Genomic DNA, 19,537 nt, shown 5'->3' on the forward strand with positions numbered 1-19,537 from the left:
AATTATTATAACAAGAACAGATTAGCTCAAATCCCACTTTTAGCACCGTACTTTTAGAGGCAGCCCGGTTAGGTTTTATTCTAAAATGTGATTCCTTTGTTTTTTTTTTTTAATATAGTTGTATTAGTTTGTTCCTTAATGACTAACTAGTCATAAACCTTCCTCAATTGCTGCTTCTTTCAAAATTTTCTTCTTCCTCAATTCAGCTGAAAACAATGCGTAAGGAAGACTATCAGAAAATAATAACTGACCTGGAGATCCATTATCAAGAATTCCTCAGGAACAGCCAAGGCTCAGAGATGTTTGGCGATGAAGACAAACGAAAGATCCAGACTCAGTTCACTGATGCTCAGAAGCACTACCAAACCTTGATTATACAACTGCCCAGTCAGTCACGGCAGCCACAAACAGGTTTGTCGTCCTCCTGTTTTTTGTAGAGATTGGACTGCTGGAGTTTCGTTGTTCAGATGGTGGTGTATTCTTTCCATGTGAAAATGTTCTCCTAAACTTATGAATGGAAACCTTTTTGAGAATTGTACTGCTGTCTCCCAACATAACAAAACTGGCCGTGCACGGGGAAGAGTATATTTTGTTCTTCCTTCCTTTGATGTGAACCTGGGAATAGTCCTCCGAAGTTCATGGAACTTGCTGGGAAAATGAGAGGGATTTAGTCCATCTGATATGTTTTCAGTTATTAGGAAGCAAAATCTCACTGCTGCATTTGAGGAAGCAGGTTTGTCTTTTTGTGAAGGAGATATTTCATTCCTTGAAACAGCTGCGTAAGGGCCCAAATCTTCCTGTTCTCAGTTCTGCAGATCAATTCAGTGCTTAGGTCACTTGGGCGCTACATTGGCTTTCTGTATGTAGTGCTCAGTTCTCTGGCAGTTGACGTCTACCCAATTCGTTTTACAGTTGTCCCAACTGAGAGCTGTCCTGTGGGTTCCTCAAGCACCATTATTGTTAATGAGAGAAACCGAGAACATGAGAAGCAGGAGGCCTGGCTGCTGATGGAGCTTCAGAAGCTTCGGCGTCAGATCGAAGCTTCTGAGATTCAGATGGTTCAAAGAGCTCCTCTTGGAGTGGATCAAGGGGCTGTGCATGACTTTTCAGTCAGAATAAAGGATTTAGAGGTAACTGTGGATGTTTTTCTTTGAGCATCTCAAGTTCAGTATGACTCTGCTGCAGAGCATACTGCAGTTGTGTTTCTGATCAGCTGGGCAAGACACACATCCTGTGCAGAAAATTCTCAGTTGGAAGCTAACCATGATGATTTGGATTGGAGTGTAGCTCCTAAGTAGAAGAATTTGACTGTTGGGTTTTAGAAGTTACATTCTGTCAGACAAAGAATACAGAAAGCGTGATGTCAAGCGGACATTAAGATTTGAAGGAGACTGGAGAGAGAAGATTAGTAAGAAAAGAGAACAAGTTCAGCATATGAGAAATTCCCCTGAGGCAATGAGGTTGCAAAGGTCTTAAGAGCAGAAGGACCTTGGCACGTCTACTGAGTGCAGTAGGCAGCTGGCAGTAAAGTGCTTTGCTTTCAACAGAGCTGAGTTTCAGAGTGGACGAGGTGCTCAAAAAGAGGTATTACCTGTTGTGGACTGTGCTAAAAAGAAACTGCCCAATGTTAACCTTGAAGAAAGCAAGTTCAGGCACTGCTTCAGTCCTCAGTCAAGCTGGTTAGATAGCAGCAGACTATTTGGATAAGGAGACCAATTGCATATGTGCTGTAGAATGTTCATTCAGCCACCAAAAATGTGTAAATCAGGCATTCTCTTTCCTTAGGGTGTGCAGAATGACTCTCAAATAATGGCTGAAACCCTCAATAAGCATAAGGACTTGCTGCCTAACTTCAGAGGCTGTGAAAAGTATGTGTACTTGCAGTCAGAGATAAATGCCCTATTTCAAAAACTGGAAAATATTAATGGTGTTTCTGCTGGCTACTTAGACAGGTAAGAAAGTTGATGTTATAGCAATAAATATAGCAATAAATCATTCACTTTCTTCCATAATTCTTGGTCCAGAAGCCTGCCTTTTGTTAACCAGCAATGTAAAATTACATCTTCTTTCCTACAAATGGCTGTACATGTGGGTAGAAACAGATACTTATGTGAATTTTTCTCTTTTCTGAAAGACTTTAAAAAAAAAAAAAAAGCGAGAATCATGGGTATTGCTGAAATTTCTTCCGTATTGTCTATTCTCTTTAACTAATGATCCACAATTAATTAGAAATAATCACCTTTCCTGCCCCAGTCCATTATGGATTTGTCTTGTATTATTTATTATAGCTTGAATGCACTGAGGTGTCTGCTCCAGATTATTCTACAAACAGAAGATGTGATCAGAGTTTTTGAAATCAGACTGTCTGAAGAGGAGACTGTTCCTTTGGATCTTGATAAAGTGGAGGCTTACCGGGCTTGTCTGAAGGTGAGAGGCCAAGACCCACGGACACAGCAAGGCAAAATTTGTAGCTGCCAGCACTGGCCTATTGAGCTGGTTGAAACCCTTCTGAAACCACAGGAGATGGAAATGCTGATCCTGTTGTATTTTATGACATAGACATACAATGCTTTTTCAAATTATTTCAAGGAATGTATGGGTTACTACTTCTTCCATCCCCTGGTTGTTGCTGCCCCCACAGCAAAGCCAGTGGCATGGAAGGTCTCCATAATCCATTTTTGTACAAAATTATATGTGTTTATTTGTATCATATATGAAGCTAGATTTGAAGGCAATACCTCCTTTCTTACAAAAAGGCTTGTTAATTGCCCTTGCTGTCATCTGGTTGTAACAAGTAAATCTGAGTATTATTGTGTGTCCTGGTTTTGCCATAGAGTCAGTTTCAAATCTTAGTGAGAACTATCCATCCTGTACAAGGGGAGAAGGCAAAGAGTAACTGCTTTGCTGAGCACAAAGTTGGCTCGCAGAACCAGTACTTTATCTGGTGTTGAACTGGTGCTTTTGTGCACTGAAAGCCTTTGGGAGAATAGGGACTCTTCCATTCTTTCCTGTTCTCAGGTGTAATAGGGAAAAGTGTGTAGGTGGCACGAATGGAGCACAACCAGGTTACTTTTTTATCATGTTACATGAGAGATGCAGTTCAGTTGCTGGGTGTTGTTCTTAGCTGGTGTAAATTTGAGCTACACAAAAAAAAAAAATGCTTGGGCATATTATTGAAGAATGCAGTCATCCCTGTGACTCGGGCCTGCACGGTATATGCCATTTGGTGATACCCTACAGTATGCGAGTATATGCACACAAACAAGTGTGTGTGTGAAGAAACATCTTCATGGAAGATGTTTATAAACATGTAAACAGGAAAAAACCCCACAAACTGTGCAGTTTTTTAGATAACATTTAAAAACTGGATATGCCAATCCTGAGGCTTGATTCTACAGCTGTTGCAAGTGCAAGAATCTTTTACACTTCAGTGAAATTTTCTAGTCAATTGTTTTGAGGAACAAACAAGGCAGGCTCTTCCTGGGTTTTTTGGGGGGTTTGGTTTTTTTTTTTTTTGGTAACTGCTCTACATAGTTCTGAGAAACTGAAATGTTAGCTACAGAATATGACAGCAGAGGGCTTTGGTTTAGCAAATTATTTAAGAGTGAGTCTAACTTTAAACACATTCTTAAGTCAAGCTTTTTACCAAAGTAGGTGTTTCACTTTAAATATATTAAGTCCAGCTGACATCAGTGTACATACCTTACTGAATTAGAAACAAAATCTTTAGATCCCAACACATTGTGCATGCTGTTGAAGGTTGAATTTGAGTATCCTCCCAAGGATAAAATGTATGACAGCATTTTGTTTTTCCTCCAGAAAATGAAAGCAGACCTAAACATGAAAAAGTCACTACTGAATACCCTGGAAAATGAGCTGCAGAAAGCACTTCAGATTCACTCACAGTCTTGCCAGTCATATACCCTGTATGACATGGACATTGGAAAGTTCTGTGACAAAGTTACCCAGCTAATAGACCGCTGGCAGAGAGCTGATAAGCAGATAGATAACAGGTTTGCTTATATTTCCTAATAGCTTCTTCCTTACTGCTATTGCTACTAAGATCATCTTAACAGTGAGTCTAAAAGAACTGATGTGCACTAATCATCTCTCCAGAGGACAAATGATGACTTTTAGGGCAATAAGACTAGAGCAACTGTGAACAGGTTGGACATACTTTAAAAGGGATTGTGTAAGACCAAGCAGGAAAATGTAGTCATGTAAATGTCTAACCTATGTGCTAAGGAGTTGTTCTAATAATTTTTTTTTATTCTTGCTAATGTTCCTGGATTAAGTACTTGCAGTGTCAGCATTTTCCCCTCTCAAACAAAGCAACCATGCTTATTCCTGAATACCCTATACCTGACGGTTAAAAAATTAACACTAAAAATTAAGTAAAAAAAAAAAATCCCAACAATTTTTTTCTAATGCTTCATTGAACTGAAGGCATATTCTGATTGTGGTTTTTTTGGGGGTGTGGTTTGTTTTGGTTTTACTTGAGGCCAAAATCTAGTCCTATTAATAAAAATTGACTGTTGCTGGTTGTTTTGGTGAAAACTGAGAACGAGTACTGAAGTCAGTGAACTTGATTCTTATCACTGCAAGGTTTTATCCATCCCTCAGTTGACAGAAAGTGCCAGCCTCTGTGTATTGCAGTTACTAAAAAGTGAGGCACTAAAAACCCATGTTGGGTGACTTAAAACCAGTACAATTCTCATTTATTTGAAATTTTTGTTCAGAATGTCCTTTTAGAGCTTCCCATAGTTTTACCTAATTTATTACTGTCTTATTTCTGAAAAATATTTAAAGAGAGAGGAGAATGCATCTTCCATTTTGACAGTTTTCCCTCTTTTTTTTCTAGATCATGGGATTTAGAAAGGCAGATCAAACAGCTGAAAACTTACCGAGATCTCTACCAGGCTCTGTGCAAATGGATCTGTGATGCCAAGCGCAGGCAGGATTCTATCGAGTCCATGAAGCTGTGCGATTGCAACACTATCATGAGATACCTACATGATCAGAAGGTATGCGGCACCTGAATGAGTCTTCTTCAATTATCTGGATTTTAAATTGTTTTGCTATTCAGAAAATAACAGTATCAATGCAGTCTGCAATACAGTGGCCTGTTTTGAATTATAAAGTATGCGCGCTACCAAGAAACACTGCATGTGTAGAAGGCAGGAGAGAGGAAGTATTATCCTTATTACTTTCTGTCAGCACTGCTACAGATTATGAACAAGACCAGTTTTGGCTTCTACATGATCAGTGACACCTTTACACATCAGCTTTGAATTAATTCAAGGGATTGCATGATGGGGCAAATTATGGGACAAATTATAGCACAAAAATAAAAAGCGAGGAAATACATCTAAGCTGAAGTCAAGGAACTCTCCGTCCCGAGTTCTGGGGGTTGTTCAGTTGCTAGGTGTTCTTTCTGAGAACAACCTTCTCATGCACAGAGAGCTTGCTGTTGTAAAAACTGCATGGCTACAGGTCATTTCAGGTCTCAGCCTCTGGGGTCCCAGTGGTCTCATACTGCTCGTGCCTTCTGATGGAGGCAGTGTGTACAGGAGGAAATAACTGGTAAATCTTGAGGGAGTGTTTCACAGCTCACTTTTTTTCTTGACAGAACTTGCACAGTGAAATCTGTGGGAAGCGAGACAAAGTTGAGGAGCTTCTCAAGCATGCAGATCAGTGTTCAGCTGCAATTAAGGTACTTGGATTTCAGCATTTTTATAGGGTGTGGTTTTTCACGGTCAGGCGCATCCCATTGTCTCTGCTCTGCTGGCAGGTGAAATGTCGGCTCCCTGATGTGTGTGTGCAGAAATTGCTGGGGTGAAGCACTTGTTTGTACAAAATATAATGAAAGCAATTTGTGTACTTGCCACCTGAAGACTACAGGATGATGCAGGAGATACCAGTGAGAGCTTCTCTTCAGAAGAATCAAAGCCTATTTCTAGCTAGACCAAACTTTCCAGTTCACATGTTAAAAAAATAAGGGACTAGAGAACAGATTGGTAGTTTAGGAATTAGGTCTGATTAGGATCTGGTCTAGGAGGCAAGACAAATGCAGATTAGCAGGAGGAATGGTGTGCAATAGCCATGAAAACCAAGAAGATATACAGGGAATGGTTTTGTGGTCTTTGTATTTTTATGTCATCCTTGTATCTGTGCTTTCTCCAGCTCAACCTAGCTTTCTGTGACAAAGATCTTGCTATATACATGATGTGGCTTACGTGATATGAAAGAGATGCAGAGACAGTTATTTCTGATGAAGTTTTGGTTGATAAGAGTACCTAGACCAGTTGCTCCCATCAATCTTTTTCACCTCTGGGTAGCCCTCAACTAACGGAAACATGTATCTTCCCTTTTTTGTAAAATGTTTTTTCTCTTTTTCCCTTTGTCATTCTCCTCCATGAGTCTTCACAGTGGTACTTGAACTGATGGACTTCTGTTTATGATAGAGGATCATCTATACGTGGCCAGAGATACAAACAAGGGAAAATGTAGCTTTTTATTAAAAAAAAACCCACCACAGAACAACCCCAAAATTTTATTTGCGTTTTGGGAAATCCAGATTCCCAGACTTCCTTGGCAGTTGCTAAATAGGTCTTACCTTTCCCTGTTGTTTTACAGGATTATGAACTACAGGTTGCTTCGTACAGTTCTGGATTAGAAACATTGCTCAATATACCTATCAAGAAGAGTGTGGTTCAGTCTCCTGCAGTGCTGATTCTACAAGAGGTATCTTTCTTTCCTCCCCATCAGTCTTTTGAATACATTTGTTTGTCCGTATGAGTCATTGTGAGTTATATCCAGCTGTATTCTAATAATTAGTGCTGTCATTGGTAATGTGTACTAAGCACATAAGCACAAGAAATTAGTGCAGAATAGTCACTGTGCTGTAAAATCATACTTGGGCTCATTTAGACAGTAGATTAGCCCTCAGAAATTTACCTCATTCCTATTCAATGTCCATTGCATACATATTGTGAGAAAGTAAGATTCATGCTCCCGGTGGTTTAGTCACTTCCAACCTGGGAATTAACCACTATTAAAAGTTTAACCTGTGTTACTTGTGACTGTCAGACAGGAAGAGCATGATGAACCAGGGGATGAAGCCTTGGATTTAATATCACATCAGCCGCAGGGGAAAATAATCTTGAAAAGGAAGGTGTGGGTTTATCAGAAGGAAGAATTTATACATTTGGGGTCCCCAGAAAGTCATGTGAATTTGTGAGGAGGAGAATTTGCTTTTTACTTTGTCAAGTGATAATGTTTTCTCAAGTGGATTGGAATCCTTTAAATGATCTGAGACATAGGTGTGTTCATATCTAACTCTGTAGTACAAGCTGTTAACAATTCTCTTTCTTTTCAAGGCTAGTGAGGCTCAGTCTCGCTACATAGAGCTTCTTACAAGATCAGGAGATTATTACAGATTCTTAAGTGAAATGTTAAAGAACATGGAGGAATTGAAGGTAATCTGACTCTTTTATTTTCTTTACCTTCTATTTTTATCAGAGGTTAGCAAGCTATCACTGATGAAAGACTTTCTGCTTAAGTACAGTGCAAAACAGTCCAGAAAACTAAACACTGAGCTCAGGGGTGTCCCACGAAGGAGGCATATAAGCAGTTTCATGCATCTTTTGTCAAAGAGTACAGTATCTTGCAAAGTTACCTCCAAGGTCACATGTGAGGTGGAGAACACTAGCCTTCTTGGTAAATAGGAGCTGTGCATCCAAGCACACAAGAGGTCCTTCTCTGCCCATCACAGCCTTGACCTCAGTGAGAGTACAGTTATCTTAGTGCTGAAAACTTGCTCTTTGTGGTTGAGGGGCCCCACTCATTTCAGGCCATGATCTAAAGTGTTTCAAATGGAGTAATTCCTGATTTGATACAGCTCAGTGGAAACAGAGAGGCTCATTTAAGAGGTCACGTATATGGAATGTGAATCACCTATTTGAAAATGATGCAGGTTCTAAAGAAGGCTATTTAGTACTTTGCTGGTGAACTCTTGGTACATCAGATTTTACTATCTGTATTGCATCTCCCTCCCCCCATCAAGTACCATTTCCCCTCTGAAAGTCATGATGCTGACTTCTGAATAAGGTTTGACTGATTAAATAAGGATTCCAGAATTTGTCTTCATGACATTAGGTAAAAAAGGACTTTGAGCTCTCACTGAAGCAGAGAAAAAAATGCTTTGTAAGTTGTCAGTGTTACAAATGTATATTGTCTTGCATGTGATGATTTTGAAACAGTTGTCACAAGTGTTTATGTGGGTTTGTTTGTTTTTCTGCTATCATTTTGCAGATGAAAAACACCAAAATTGAACTCCTGGAAGAAGAACTCAGGCTTGCCAGGGATTCAAATTCAGAGACAAACAACAAACACAAATTCCTGGAGCAAAATCTGCAGAAGTACCAGATGGACATTTCTCAGCTGAAGGCAAAGCTGATGAGTTTGGAGGAGATGAAAAGACAAGCTGAAATGGATGGAAATTCTGCTAAGCAAAACCTGGACAAATGCTATGCCCAAATAAAGGATCTAAATGACAGAATAACCAGACTGACTTATGAGACTGAAGATGAGAAAAGGAAAAGGAAGTTGCTGGAGGATAGATACGAGCAGCAGAAGAATGACTATGACCAGCTGCAGAAAACAAGACAAAACGAGAAAGACAGCCTTGGTTGGCAAAAGTTAGAGTCTGAGAAGGTCATCAAGGAGAAGGAGTACGAGATAGAAAGATTAAGGGTTCTTCTTCAGGACGAAGGCACACGGAAGAGGGAATATGAAAATGAGCTGGCTAAGGTAAGAAACCAGTTTAGTGAGGAGATGAGTAATTTAAAGAACAAGTATGAAACAGAAATTAATATCAAGAAGACTACAATCCAGCAGATAGCTGCACAGAAAGATGATGATGCAAAAGGCCTCAGAGCCCAGGTTGACAGACTGACAAGAGAAAATAGAGACCTTAAGGATGAGATTGTGAGGTTGAACGATGCCATTCTGCAAACCACAGATCAACGGAGGCGGGCAGAAGAAGATGCTCTTCAGCACAAGGCTTGCAGTTCTGAGGTGTCGCAGCAAAAGCATCAGTTAGAGCTGGAGCTGAAACAGATCATTCAGCTTCGTGGCGAAGACAACTCAAGATACAAGCAGGCTCTTGAGGAGGCTGCCTCAACTATTCAGGATAAAACTAAGGAGCTGGAAAGGCTAAAGGTTCAGCTTCAGGAAGAGGCTAAAAGCCGATGGGAACTTGAAAATGAATTGGCTAAGGTAAGGAACAGTTATGATGAGGAAATTATTAGTTTAAAGAACAAATATGAAACTGAAATTAATATCACAAAGACCACAATTCACCAAGTCACCATGCAAAAGGAAGAGGACACAAATAATTATAGAACACAGCTTGATAATGCCATGAGAGAAAATAGGAATTTGTGTGAGGAAATTAGGAGACTGAAGAATACAATAAGTCAAACAACAGATAATCTCCGGAAAATAGAAGAGAATGCTCAGCAGCAGAAGGCAGCTGGCTCAGAGCTTTCTCAGAAGAAACAGCAGCTGGAGATTGAGCTAAAACAAGTTATTCAGAGGCACTCTGAAGAAAGCATGCGGTACAAACAGTCACTTGATGATGCTTCTAAGACCATTAAGGAAAGAAACAAAGAGATTGAAAGGCTGAGAAAGTTGTTGGATGTAGAAACAAGTCAGAGAAAAGAACTAGAGGATGAGAACAGTCAGTTAAAGAGAGTCCAGTTTGACCTGCAGAAAGCAAACACGAGTGCTACTGAGACAATTAACAAGCTGAGGATCCAAGAGCAGGAACTGGCCAGACTGAAAATTGACTATGAAAGAGTTTCACAAGAGAAAAAAGGCAGGGATCAAGAAAGTGCAAAGTTCCAGAGCACTGTAAAAGACTTGCAGATCCAGAAGCATAAGCTGGAGGAGGAACTTTGCAGGCAGAATAAAAATGTAATGGAGGAGACGTCCAGGAGGAAGAAACTGGAGGAGGAAATAGAAGGCATGAGGAGATCTCTCAGAGAGCAGTCGGTTAAAATAACTAATCTCACACAGCAGATAGAGGAAGTGTCTATTGTAAAGAAGAGGAATGAAGATGACCTTAGGCACCAAAGAGAAGTATTAGATGGCCATGTGAGAGAGAAGCAGAGATACATGGAGGAGATAAGAAAATACACATCTGATATTGAGACTTTACGCCGCCAGTTGGTCCAAGAACAGGAGCAATTAAAACAGGCTCATCTACGATACGAGCACTTACAGAAAACCTCTGAGGAAAAAAGCAAAAACTTGAATGAGTGCAAAATAGAAATTGAAAGGCTTCAGTCTCTCACTGAGAACCTAACCAAGGAACACTTGTTACTGGAGGAAGAGCTGCGAAATGTTAGATTGGAGTACGATGACCTCAGAATGGTCAGAAGTGAAGTTGATGAGAAAAATACTGCCATTGCTGAACTAAAGAATCAGCTTCAGACAAGCAGCAAGCAAACCCTGGAACTTCAGGGGTTGATTAATGATTTACAGAAAGAAAGGGAAAAATTGAGACAGGAAATTGAAAAATTCCAAAAGCAAGCTCTAGAGGTATTCACACATATTTTGATCCCGGCTTTACTGTCTCTCAGATACATAGTTAATTGCAGTGCCCATTTGAATCAACTTAATTCACACTTTGCTGTTTAAGTTCACTGTACTTGTGACTAATAACCCCTTTATGGCACTTCCCCTTGTTCATTTTTAAACAAAAATGGCAGGATTTGGCCACTTCCTTAGCCTCTTTACTCCCTGGGAGCTGTGCTAGGGAGCCGTAAGCTGTCTTACTGTCTAGCTGAGCCTTGCCCTCAGCCCTTGCCCCAGGAGAAACCCTGGGTCTGTGCCAGTCTCCACCAAACCATCCTAGGGAGAGATGAGAGTACGTGGAGTACCACTGTGTTTTAGCTGTACCGTGCTGGCTGTGTGCTTCCCCAGGCTGTTTCAGCCAGGATGGGTTAAAGCAGTCCTTTGAGGCTGACCTGAGTGCTATCACAGACTAAACCAGCTAAAAATCCCAGAACCAACAAGCTGTCAAAGTGCTGCTTAGCTGGGTAAGGTGTTGACTACAAGTGAGGATTAAAGATCATGTTGTCAGCTGTACGTAAGGTACTTAAAGCCTGCATTTCATTAACTGTTTGAGGGATTTATGTTCCTAAGTCACTAAGGGCATTTGCAAATTTTTCTCTTGGCCCTTATTTCTTAAACTTGAGGTGACAGCATAAACAAGTTAAAGAAAACACTTTTTCATATTTCATTCTTCTGCCTGTTTTCTTGTCCAAAAAGCTACTGTTTAAATATCCACAAGTGAGCACTTGTCAAAATGTTTCTTTGCTTTTTCCTATACTTGCCCTTTATATTTTTCTCTCATTCCCATTCTCAACTATTCTTTCCCTTATTCAGTTTTTCTTTATTTTAAAAATCTTAATACTGATTTTTTAAAACTACTAACATTTAGGATTATCTGACATCTGTGCATATATATATACATATATATATGCATGTATTACAAATATATAAAATTGTGTTCTGTTTAATATGGACTGCATACAAATGTGCATGCTTGTAGGTGTTTGTTTATGTTTATATATATATGGAGGCATTAAGTGAATTAAAATGTAAAGCAACACAGGTAAAATTGTTTGGAGTAACATGAAACTAATAGGAAAGCAAAAATTAAGTGATATATTTCCTTTTTATCCATGTATGACCAGTCCTTAGCTGATACAAATTCACCCAGGTTAGTAGGACTATGCCAGGGTACATCTGCTGAGTGTCAGACTCTTAATGAGTCTTGAATGCTCTGTGTATGTGTAGGTGTACTATGAGAAGTATTAAAAAGTTATAAAGAGCTAACTAAATCAGCAGAAAATCAAGGTTATGGGTAACAGAATGGAATCTCCGGCAGTACTAGAGATGTTGTCAGTGAAGGGACAATGTATCTTCACTGGTTTATGTGTATCCATGGTCTTGGGTAAGGCAGTGCTGCAACTAGAATGTTTTTCAGTGGCAGCTTGCTGCAGGCTAAATGACAGGCTGAAGAGCATTATAAGTGGAGAGCATAACTCTAACCAGCATAAACTCTAACCATCCTCTCTTGGTTTATTTCTTCTTTAAAATTGTAGGCATCCAATAGGATTCAAGAATCCAAAAATCAGTATAGTCATATTATGCAAGAAAGAGAAACCTTGCTGATAAAAATGAGTGCTTTGGAGCAAGACAAAGCCAGGCTGCAGAGATTAGAAGAGGAGCTGAACCGTTTGAAAGTTACCCTGGAATCAGAGTCTCGTTTGAAGCAACGCCTGGAAAGTGAGAAGCAGCAAATCCTGAATGACCTCAATCAATGGAAGAGCCAGCACTCCCGGACAGAGGAATCCATAAGGAAGATCCAGTGTGAGAGAGAGAAGAGTGAGAGGGAGAAGAACACCCTGAGGAGTGAGATTGAAAGGCTGCAGATGGAGATCAAACGCATCGAGGAGAGATACCGGTGCAGACTGGAAGAGACCGCTGTCAAAAACCAGTCAGAGTTGGAGTCTGAGCGTCTCAGGCTGCAAAGAGAGATTGAAAAACTCAAGCAACGCCCATATGGGTCCCATAGATCTACGCAGACTGAGGAAGACTTTTGTATTGATGCCTCCAAGTTGCTGTTCAGTGGTCTGCGGAAGAAGATTACAGCAATGCAGCTGTATGAGTGTCAACTGATAGATAAACTCACACTGGATAAACTGCTGAAGGGGCAGAGGTCAGTGGAAGAAGTCGCGGCTGACATTGAACCCTACCTCAAAGGGGCAGGTGCTATTGCAGGGGTGTCTCTTTCACCCAGACAGAAGTACTCCTTTGTTGAGGCCAAACGGAATCAGCTGCTTACAGCAGAAAACGCAGTCCTGCTCTTAGAAGCCCAGGCAGCAACAGGAGGCGTGATAGACCCACATCGAAATGAGATGTTAACTGTGGACAGTGCTATTGCCAGAGATCTGATTGACTTTGATGACAGAGAACAAATCTATACAGCAGAAAAGGCTATTACAGGATTTAAAGATCCTTTCTCGGGCAAAACTGTGCCAGTATCTGAAGCCATCAAGAAAAACTTGGTTGACAGAGAAACTGGGATTCGTCTGCTTGAAGCCCAGCTGGCTGTAGGAGGGATTGTTGATCCTGTCAACAGTGTCTTCCTACCCAAAGATATAGCTTTATCTCGTGGGTTGATTGACAAAGACCTGTACAGGATCCTAAACAACTGCCAAGGCACTACAAAGAACTTCATTGATCCTACCACCAAAAAGGCAGTCACTTACATGCAGTTGAAGGAAAAATGTAGAATTGAACCACACACTGGTCTGCTCCTCCTCCCAGTGCAGAAGAGGAGTATGTCATTCCAAGGAATCAGGCAGCCTGTCTCAGCAGATGCACTGCTCGAGGCTGGAATTATTAAGGAATCAACAAGGAATGATTTGGAAAGAGGTGCAATTACAGTGGAAGAAGTGAGTGCGAGAATTATTGATTTCCTTCAGGGCTCTAGCTGTATTGCTGGTATCTATAATGAGGCTACTAAAGAGAAGCTTGGCATTTACCAGGCTATGAAAATAGGTTTGGTTAGACCAGGGACAGCCCTTGAACTCCTGGAAGCACAGGCAGCCACAGGGTTCATAGTGGATCCTGTCAGCAATGTGAGGCTGCCTGTTGAGGAAGCTTACAAAAGAGGTCTTGTTGGAATTGAGTTTAAAGAGAAACTTCTCTCTGCTGAAAGAGCTGTCACTGGGTACAAAGACCCAGAAACTGGAAACATCATTTCTCTGTTTCAAGCAATGAACAAAGAGCTCATAGAGAGGGGCCACGGCATTCGTTTGCTGGAGGCCCAGATTGCTACCGGAGGAATCATTGACCCCAAAGAGAGCTACCGCTTGCCAGTGGAGACGGCCTACAAGCGTGGCTACTTCAATGAAGAGCTGAACCAGATCCTTAGTGATCCAAGTGATGACACCAAAGGGTTCTTTGATCCCAACACAGAGGAGAACTTGACATACTTGCAGCTGAAAGATAGATGCATAAAGGATGAAGCAACAGGGCTCTGCCTTCTGCCCCTGAGAGAGAAGAAGAAGGTGGTGCACACCTCACAGAAGAACACCCTTAGGAAACGCCGGGTTGTCATTGTAGATCCAGAAACAAACAGGGAAATGTCCGTACAGGAGGCATACAGCAAAGGCCTCATAGATTATGACACCTATACAGAACTAGCTGAACAGGAGTGTGAGTGGGAAGAAATAACTATTACAGGATCAGATGGTAGCAGTAGAGTAGTCCTTGTCGACAGAAAAACTGGTAGCCAGTATGACATCCAAGACGCTATTGATAAAGGTCTGGTTGAGAGGAAGTTTTTTGACCAGTACCGTTCTGGCAGTTTAAGCCTGACGCAGTTTGCAGACATGATTTCCTGCCGTAATGGCACTGATGAGGTGTTTCGGCATGAGTCGGTGACTCGGTCTCCCACAGTGCTGAGCGTCAGGAGTTCTTCTTCACTGATCAGGAGCGGTTCTTTTTCAGAGACCCCAGAAGAGTGCAGTCCTATTGCAGCCATATTTGACACCGAAAACTTGGAGAAAATCTCCATTTCAGAAGCTATACAGCGGGGCATCGTGGATAGCATCACTGGGCAACGGTTACTTGAAGCCCAGGCCTGCACAGGGGGCATAATATGTCCTACCACAGGCCAGAGGCTTTCGCTTCAGGAAGCCACTAGTCAAGGCATCATTGATCAGGATATGGCCACGCGTCTCAAACCAGCCCAGAAGGCCTTCATAGGGTTTGAAGGCATAAAGGGCGGACGCAAGAGGATGTCAGCTGCTGAAGCAGTGAAGGAAAAATGGTTGCCTTACGAGGCTGGGCAGCGATTCCTTGAATTCCAGTACCTCACTGGAGGTCTCGTGGACCCAGAAGTGCGTGGAAGAATAAGTACTGAAGAAGCCATTAGGAATGGATTGATCGATGGTCGCGCTGCCCAGAAATTGCAAGACACGAACAGCTATCCCAAAATTCTGACCTGCCCCAAGACCAAACTGAAAATATCCTACAAAGATGCAATGAATCGGTCAATGGTGGAAGACATCACCGGGCTTAAACTCTTGGAAGCAGCCTCCGTTTCATCTAAAGGCATATCCAGTCCCTACAATGTCTCCTCAGCACCCGGCTCGCGCTCTGGCTCTCGCTCTGGCTCACGTTCAGGCTCACGCAGTGGGTCTAGGAGGGGAAGTTTTGATGCATCAGCAAGTTCTTCATATTCTTACTCATACTTGACCTTCAGCAGCGGGTCTATTGGGCGCTAGTAACAACTGAGGGAATGTGTCTGCATTTTAATATCATTTAGATGATTCTATATCCCCTCTCCTTAGAAAAACCCAAAACAACCCAACAAAGCAACCCAAAGCAAAACCCTTAAGTCTTTTCTGGGTGTGTTCAATTTCTCTTCTGAAAAAGCTGTAAAATGCTTGAATGCAAGTTTATGGAATATAGATTAGGGGATGCAAAAAGTCATGTTTGTGAATTTTGAGTTTTGGTTCCCATTTCCTTTTAGTGTTTGGATTTTAATTGGTCTCTGTATATTTTAAACACTGTCATGTGCCTTCTCCTGTTATCTGTAACTGTCAACCCATAAGCTGATAACTGAGGTTTGAAAGTCTTGCAGTAGTTAATTTTTTTCCACATAGACCTTTTTCAATTTGCTGTTATGAAGAAAAAACTACTAACAATGTGGACAGAAAATGCCTTTAATATTGGTTTAGAATCTATACTATAACACGAAAAGCTCTGTCTTCCAGATACTCTACTTCTCTATGTTTGGCTAGCAATTTTCTTAAGTATAACTTGGTGATATAAAGGGCTTATTACTAGGCTGGGCTTTTGTTTTACTGTTACCCATATGTATTTTCTACTGTTTTGCTTTATTTCCATGTAACAACAACAAAAAATACCTAACTGCACCAAGTGAGCTATCCTGGGCAATAAACTTTTGAAGTTTTAAAGTATTTGTTGTGTGCTTATTAAATTTAGCTATGGACTTTCTTGGAGGCACAGATTAGAGAAGGAAACATTTTAAAAAGTAACAAGTACTAGCTTTGTCACAAAAATAGTGTACAGGCACATTATTTTTCATTATGCTGATCCACGATTTTTATGAAATTGGAATTCTGATTCTGCATTTTCAGTAGGAAAATGAAGATAGTACCAATAATGGAAACTATGCCTCTAGAAGCAGAAAGCCCGTTTCTGCAGTTGGTTATAGACTTGATGATGGCCAGAAGCATATTTCTTCTGCTCGTGATCCAGCCTATTGTCTCTGCAGCTACAATCGATTGAGTCAGTTCTCCCTTACGCATCTAGGTAACTTTGGACAAAGAGCAGAACAAAGATAGAGTGATGGGGCTTAGCCAGCCAGCATGGTGGCACAGGAGGATCTTTCAAAACCTGAACAATCCTCTTGTAATGTCCTCCCACCTGTTCTGCTGAGTCCTGGAAGCTTAGGTTGAGAAAATAGTAAGAGTCTGTAAGCGTTTGCATGATGCCTTGCTGGTGGCAGCCTGCTGACTCCTTTTATAGGAGCTGAGAAACCAGAACAGGACTAAGTGACCACAGGATTAGAGGACATAATGTGGTTTGAAACCGCTTCAGCTGCCATGAATGTTCTTCAGCCAGTGCAGAAGATTATTTGTACACATCAAGACTGTCCTGTCCTCTCCCATTTGCCACGCAGTGCAGTTGCCTCTGGGTAGGCATTATGTTCTTGGCAGGAAAGAATCACTGACAAGAATTTAGTATGGTTTTAGACAACTGCTAGTACAGAGCTTTAATGAAAAAACTTGAAATAAATTCTTCCCATAAGTAGTTGAAAGTGTTGCCTGAAGCACATACCTGCTTTTAGCCATGTACCATGTAGGATCACCACCTGTCTATGAATTTTACCAGTTGCTACGGATAGAAAGAAGCTGATAGGCACAAATGCTAATCGCTGTTAATGATGCTGCCTGATTTTTGTAGCATGTTCCTTTTCTGGAGTAAGGAATAACATTGGCTGACTTGGCTGCTATGGCTGGGGAGGATTCAGTCATTAGTAGGGTCAACTCCCTAGAGAATTGGGCTTTGCTCTAACAGGATTGGAATTTATTTCTGAGAGTTTTATTGACTGAGTTAATGGTCTTGATGTTGTGAATTTGCTGTCCTTTGGCTCAAGGCTGGGAAATGATGGCTGCTTAGGACCCAAGGATATGAGGCACCATGTGGTTTGCGCGATGCAGCAGTGCTCAAGCCAGAGTTTTGCCTGTCTTCTGCTGTTTGGAAATGCACATGTGCAGCAGTTAACTAATACTCTAGTCATGTGAATATGAAAGAGGAATGGGGAGATTTACAGAATAGCAATGATGTGACGGTGTAAAACTGTCTGAATTATTATTAAATTATAAGTATTTATGCAAAGGGTGGGTTTTGGGGTGGTGTGGTTTTTGTTTTGGTTTTTTTTTAGTATTTGTTCCGATTTCTACACATTTTTATGATATAAATCTGGAGGAGTCATTTACTTTGAAGTTTCTGTGAACCTAGGCTGTTCTGAGATGAACAGAATTTACTTGTCACGTGTTACTTTATCAGAATAATGCTATACTTGAAAATACCTTTTTTTACACGCCCAAACAATGTGAGACCAATTCCTGGGCCCCTCAAGGCAGGCTGTGCATAGGCTCTCTGCTTCTTTCTGACCTGTGTTCGCTAGCTTGGTGTTTAATGATTATGCACCTGTGACTTGATGTTAATTTTTTTTTTGTCCTCAATTACATCAAATGCACAGTTGATACATGTATAACTGTATCCTATAATAAAGAAAAAGTGATGTTTGGGGCTCCATTCATTATCTTTCAGAGCCAGTTTCAGCTTTAGTAGTTTATCAGCAAAATATTTTATGGTAGCATTAATCCAGTGGTCGGCTCCATTAGGAGAGTTGAACATCTGTCAGTTAATACATCAGATGTTTAAGTAGCTGATTCCTCTGTAGTTTCCTATTCTGTTGGCAGGCTGGGGATGTATGTAATGCAATCCTTTGCTTCACAAGGCCCAGGTGAACCAGGGAGTGATGGGGTGCCCAGGGTGGCCACTGTGTCTGGGGGGATGTGTTTTGCCTGGCTGCCTATCTCGGGCAGCCACAGGATATCCAGGGGACCATGAAAAGGGAAAATGAGTCTGTATAAAGAAAATATGCTGAAAGAGTTGACTCCCCACCAAATACCACAAAGTCATCTGCTCACGCTGCATTGACTGGGAGTGACTCCATGAGAAGTGGTGGAAATGTACTAGTGTAAAATTTGAGGAGGATCTGAGTCCAGCACATGCTTCAGAGAAAAATTGGTAACGCCAGCAAATGGTGAGGATTAGGAGGTCAATGGGAATTCAGCAGCAAAGTGCTGGGGAGGGACATGCCTTCTCTTAAATTCTCCAGCATGTGCTGCACCTGGGCTAGGGGGTCCTCGTTGCTTACTCAGCCTGTGGCAGATACTTAAATGAGGGTGCCTGAGTTACCTGGCACTGGAAAGGCTGCTCGGAGACAAAGCAGATTTCTTTCCCTTTCCTTCAACATGCCAACAGACATGCTCATGCCATTTATCTCACCAAGGCCCTAGGGATACATCCCGTTATCTGCCTATATGGTGGCAACTGTTGGACAAACTCAGTTTCTTACAGAGGTCGAATGAGTACTGTGATTCCAACGCAGCTAAAACAGTAAATATATAGGAGCTGCTGCTGAGTACTGTTATCTGATTAAAAATAAGCCCTTTACTATAGAAAAAGCTTTCCCACTCCTATGATGTTGTGTTTAATGGCTGAATCAATGGTAAACAGAGGACAAAACTATTCAATAAAAGGTGGCTGTCACTCAACGTGTACATTACCTCCAAGACCTTGGCATCCATCTAAGCCAGGGAGACCTCTGCCCAAATTGCCCTTCTGCCCTTTACAGCCTTTGTCTCCTGCATGACACAACATAAGAGGAGAAGCATGTCTAGTCACCGTGTGACTGCTTTATGAACTGACCCTAGGGGCTTCTGGAGTCCCACCTGGTTTCCCAGCTGCTCCCTTCACTCCAGGAAATCCCATAGGTCCTCTGGGGCCAGGCACACTGTTAAGTCCAGGCAGACCAGGTTTTCCCTTTTTTAAAATGTTGCAGATTTTCTTTTTGTTAAATTAGGCCAAGAGTAATGTGTTTGTTTTCGTAGGAGGAAAAAAATAAAACTAAGAACAAAGTACTGGAAAGGGGTTTTTTTTTTTTTTGGGGGGGGGGGGTGTTTTTTTTTTTACAAGCAACCAAGGATAGAACTGGGATAGTACTTGGTTCCTTGGCTGAGCTAAGGAGCTTAAAAACATAATTCGATGTTTCATTTTCATATGGTTTTATTTTTAAAACTTTATTATTAAACTTAGTTCAATTCTAAAATGTTGCTATAAACATTTG

The 19,537-nt window shown here is 41.2% G+C and overlaps 1 protein-coding gene across 3 annotated transcripts in view; it reads left to right on the forward strand.

The window, feature by feature from the left end:
* Window positions 1–16,061, forward strand: part of LOC115353040 (desmoplakin) — a 39,803-nt gene extending 23,742 nt beyond the window's left edge. Inside the window, exons 14-24 of one of the 3 annotated variants that reach the window (XM_030041976.2) lie at window positions 207–411; window positions 913–1,130; window positions 1,786–1,952; window positions 2,289–2,427; window positions 3,820–4,013; window positions 4,862–5,024; window positions 5,630–5,713; window positions 6,637–6,744; window positions 7,380–7,478; window positions 8,314–10,605; window positions 12,177–16,061. In XM_030041976.2, the coding sequence (XP_029897836.1) occupies window positions 207–411; window positions 913–1,130; window positions 1,786–1,952; window positions 2,289–2,427; window positions 3,820–4,013; window positions 4,862–5,024; window positions 5,630–5,713; window positions 6,637–6,744; window positions 7,380–7,478; window positions 8,314–10,605; window positions 12,177–15,371 (6,864 nt within the window). In that variant the 3' untranslated portion in view covers window positions 15,372–16,061. The remainder of the gene's footprint in view (window positions 1–206; window positions 412–912; window positions 1,131–1,785; window positions 1,953–2,288; window positions 2,428–3,819; window positions 4,014–4,861; window positions 5,025–5,629; window positions 5,714–6,636; window positions 6,745–7,379; window positions 7,479–8,313; window positions 10,606–12,176) is intronic. The other 2 variants (XM_030041978.2, XM_030041977.2) reach the window with 2 other exon arrangements.
* The last annotated feature ends 3,476 nt before the right edge of the window (window positions 16,062–19,537 follow it).

Source organism: Aquila chrysaetos, chromosome 18 (assembly GCF_900496995.4).
Source record: "Aquila chrysaetos chrysaetos chromosome 18, bAquChr1.4, whole genome shotgun sequence".
Classification (NCBI taxonomy): Eukaryota; Metazoa; Chordata; class Aves; order Accipitriformes; family Accipitridae; genus Aquila; species Aquila chrysaetos.